A 4339-nucleotide genomic window follows, 5' to 3' on the forward strand; every position below is an offset into this window, starting at 1 on the left:
GTTTTATATTGTTGAAAATTAGTTTTTCCATTTCCTATACTTCTTCAAAACTGTTACAAAGATTCCCTCTCGAATTAAATTTGATGCCGGCGTAGGTTGACTTCAGGTAAGAACAAGATAAATACCAGAATCCGGATCATCGTTGGATTCTCTTTGTGAGGATCTTAGGAATCCGTCAATCCTGTCCGTTTATCATACATCGTGTAGTCATAAATGATTTTAAATATTTTTATTTTAAATTAAATATAAACAGTAATTGACAAAAACTGACCGCACGATATATAATGAACTGATACAATTTACAAATTTCTAAGATCCTCACTAAAAAATCTGGAGAATATCTTGTTGGTAAATACCAAACATTACCATAAAATACGCAAAACAGAAATTTAAAAAACGAGACAAACACTGTTTTTGAATCCAAAAACAAAAATAATAAGAAACTAAAAAATTGCTCCTTGAAAATTGAAATCGAACTTAAAAAATCCCAATAAAAAAAGATTGAAATCAAAATTGTTCTTCCCCAAAATCCAAAAATTCCAATCGAACCCCGGACTGAGAGAACGTGGCGAACCGCTTTTTCAAAAAGTTGGAAGCGCGTCGATCTCGGTCACCTCTTCCTTCTCCGTCACCCCATCTTCCTCTCTCCTCTCTCTCTCCCTCTCTCTCTCTCCTCCCAAAGCACACAGCAGAGCTTATCGACGGCGAGCATCACCTCCGTGCACCACCAGGTGATTTTATCATTTCCTCTCCCCTCTCTCTAATTTCAATTTTGAGAATACGCATTACATAATACAACCAGTGATTCGGATCCAAAACCCACGAACCCATCAAAGATCCGATCAGATCCGGATCTCGCACCCCTCATGCCTCGCAAACCCAATTTCCTAAGGTTTCTCTCCGTCCTCCTCCTCCTCCTCATACTCTGCCATGCCGATCCGGTCAGTTCCGATTGCCCCAAAACCAGCCCCCTTGTCAACTCCGAATCCGAATTCAAAATGCTCCAGCACCAGCTCCGCGGATCGATTCGGATAATCGATGATTGCTCCTTCAAGGTCTCCGATTTCGACATGCTCCCTGGCTCCGACGTCCACTGGTGGGCCGCCGCCGGCCCCGATTTTACTAATTTGACCGCCGGCTTCGTCGTCTCCGATCAGAAGCTCAACGAGACGTACAAAAGCGACAGCTTTATCGTGCGCTTGAAGGACAATGTCACCTGGGATCAGATCCAAGTCCTCGCCGTGTGGGACCTCCCCACCGCCTCCGACTTCGGGCACGTAATTCTCGGGGATTTCAAAAACGGGTCGTCTGGTTCGGCTCCTTCCCCGTCGCCGTCGAGTGGAACCGATTCAGGGAACGGAACGGGTCGGGTTCGGGTTCATACCGAGCCGACTATGCTGGAAAATTGCAAGGTTTTGTCGAAGAATTATAGGGTTCGATGGACGTTGAGTGCTGAGGAGAATCTGATCGATGTCGGATTGGAGGCCGCCACCGGGACCATGAATTACATGGCTTTCGGGTGGGCCAACCCGAATTCGACTTCCGAGCTCATGCTCGGAGCTGATGTCGCCGTCGCGGGGTTCAAAGAGGATGGCATGGCGTTTGTGAACGATTTTTACATCACAAAGTACAGTGAGTGCACCTTGTACAAGGACGGCGAGGTGAAGGGGGTTTGCCCCGATACCAGATACGAAGGGTCCGGCCCGAATGGTGGCGAGGTGAACAATACCAAATTGGTTTACGGGCAGAGGAGGGATGCCGTGTCGTTTATTAGGTACCAGAGGCCGTTGGTTTCCAATGACAAGAAGTACGATTTGGCGGTGAATTATACGGAGAAGATGAAGGTCATTTGGGCATTAGGGCCGATTAGGCCACCAGATCTTCTTCAGCCGTATTATCTTCCCCAGAACCATGGTGGACCGAAGAGTGTGGTTTTCGGTCATTTGGTGCTCAATGTTTCTGAAAATGTGAATGACTGTTTGGGTCCTTTAGATGCAGATGAAAAGGAGGATCAGCATCTGATTATCGCCGATGCCAAGGCCCCGCTCGTAGTTACTTCTGACCCAGCATTACATTATCCAGACCCGCCAAACCCTTCGAAGGTTTTGTACATTAACAAGAAAGAGGCTCCGATGTTGAGAGTGGAAAGAGGGGTGCCCGTCAAGTTTTCAATACAAGCAGGGCATGATGTCGCGATGTACATCACTTCCGACCCGCTTGGTGGGAATGCTACACTAAGGAATTCTACCGAGACTATTTATGCAGGAGGGCCTGAAGCTCAAGGAGTTCAAGCCAAACCTATGGAATTGGTTTGGGCACCAGATAGGAATACCCCGGACCAAGTATACTATCAATCTCTTTACGAGCGGAAAATGGGTTGGAAAGTGCAGGTGGTTGACGGAGGTCTGCCTGATATGTATAATAACAGTGTCGTTTTGGATGATCAGCAAGTTACCTTGTTTTGGACATTGTCAGAACACTCAATATCTATTGCAGTTCGTGGTGAGAAGAAGAGCGGTTTTTTGGCAATAGGGTTTGGCAGAGGAATGGTGAACAGCTATTCCTATGTGGGTTGGATTGATAATATTGGTAAAGGGCGGGTAAACACTTACTGGATTGATGGAAGGGATGCTTCGAGTATACATCCAACAACTGAGAATTTGACTTATGTGAGGTGCAAGTCAGAAAATGGCATCATTACATTCGAGTTCAGTCGTCCTTTGAAACCGTCGTGTGGTAAGAGTGATAAACCGGAGTGTAAAAACATAATTGATCCCACTACTCCGCTTAAAGTTGTTTGGGCAATGGGTACTGCATGGACAGATGAGAATCTAAGTGAACAAAACATGCATTTTGTTACGAGCAGTAGGCCTATTAGGGTGCTGCTTATGCGTGGTTCTGCAGAGGCAGAGCAGGATTTACAGCCGGTATTAGCTGTACATGGATTTATGATGTTTCTCGCTTGGGGTATCTTGCTTCCTGGTGGAATACTGTCGGCTAGATACTTAAAACATGTTAAGGGTGATGGTTGGTTCAAGCTTCATGTTTACTTGCAGTACTCAGGTTTGGCAATCATCCTACTTGCTGTTCTCTTTGCTGTTGCTGAGCTTAGGGGTTTCTTTGTCAGCTCATTACATGTTAAGTTTGGGATGGCTGCGTTGTTTTTGGTCTGTATACAACCTGTGAATGCATACGTAAGGCCCAAAAGACCGGCTCATGGAGAGGAGGTTTCCTCTAAAAGGATTCTCTGGGAGTACTTTCATGTGATCGGTGGGAGATGCGCCTTTGTTTTAGGAATTGCCGCACTTTTCAGTGGAATGAAGCATTTAGGAGATAGATATGACGCTGAAAATGTTCACGGGCTTACTTGGGCTTTGATAATTTGGTTCTTGATGGGTGCATTGATCGTTTTGTATCTGGAATACCGTGAAAAACAACAAAGGAGGGATAGGAGTTTTGGAAGAAGCAATTGGGTGCTGGGGAACCTTGAGGAAGATGACTCTGTTGATCTGTTGAGCCCGAACGGAATACACTCAGAGAAAGAATCGCAAACGTCAGGAAGAATGGAAGTTCAATTAGAGCCTCTGAACAGATAGATAGGTAGATAGTGTTGTTCTTTGATAAGAATTACTCCTTTTCACCAATTTTGAGAGTGTTCTCACATCATATGGGGAATCGAAGGCCTGTTTTCGTGCTGATCACCTTATTCGGCTGCAAGCATTCATCCCGAAGAAGGATATTCACCCCATGGCATGCGGTTTGTATACTTGATACATCTTTTACTTAGTAGAAGGTTATATATCATACCTATCATTTTATTATGTTGCCTTCTTATCAAACAAGAGCAGAGTCGGGTTGCGGCGGACATTAGCTTAGAACTTCTAGTGTAGATTTGTGATAGTATATTTCATGCTTTTGAAAGAACAAAGAAGAGTTGCTTTAGGAAAAATGGAAGCGATATATATTTTTTTTTCTTGTAAAGTATGGTTCGACTAACGTTTTTCACTTTTAAGTCTATAATTCCAACATACATCAGATGTTTTTCATCTTATGTTGTTTCCTTTGTCTTACGTTTGAGTTTGTTTCTTTTGCCGGACATGATTCTGCTACATTTGAAATTTTTCTGTTGTGCATTTTTAGTGTATGATTCGATCTGCTTAACTTGATTCTACTTTGGTTGAAAAGGGGTGGAATTTTTTGGACCGAAACCGAAATACCGTAACCTAACTGATTCCACCCCTTGTTGAAATGTGTCTTTTAATAGATTTTCGAGACGAGTAATGCTAGACAGGCTAACTTTTTAAATCAAATTTGTAAATCATTTGATGTTTGGACGAGT

The 4339-nt window shown here is 43.8% G+C and overlaps 1 protein-coding gene across 1 annotated transcript; it reads left to right on the forward strand.

Moving 5' to 3' along the window:
• The first annotated feature begins 464 nt into the window (after positions 1 to 464).
• LOC126632382 (cytochrome b561, DM13 and DOMON domain-containing protein At5g54830-like) lies at positions 465 to 4070 on the forward strand. The gene has a single exon (XM_050302766.1). It carries the CDS (start codon positions 867 to 869, stop codon positions 3594 to 3596), a length of 2730 nt encoding a protein of 909 aa, XP_050158723.1. The 5' UTR covers positions 465 to 866; the 3' UTR covers positions 3597 to 4070.
• Positions 4071 to 4339: the final 269 nt, after the last annotated feature.

The sequence above is a fragment of the Malus sylvestris genome, chromosome 8 (genome assembly GCF_916048215.2).
Source record: "Malus sylvestris chromosome 8, drMalSylv7.2, whole genome shotgun sequence".
Classification (NCBI taxonomy): Eukaryota; Viridiplantae; Streptophyta; class Magnoliopsida; order Rosales; family Rosaceae; genus Malus; species Malus sylvestris.

Excerpts from the sequence above, each read along its gene's own strand:
- LOC126632382 (XM_050302766.1), top strand. The coding sequence starts at position 867 with ATGCCTCGCAAACCCAATTTCCTAAGGTTTCTCTCCGTCCTCCTCCTC.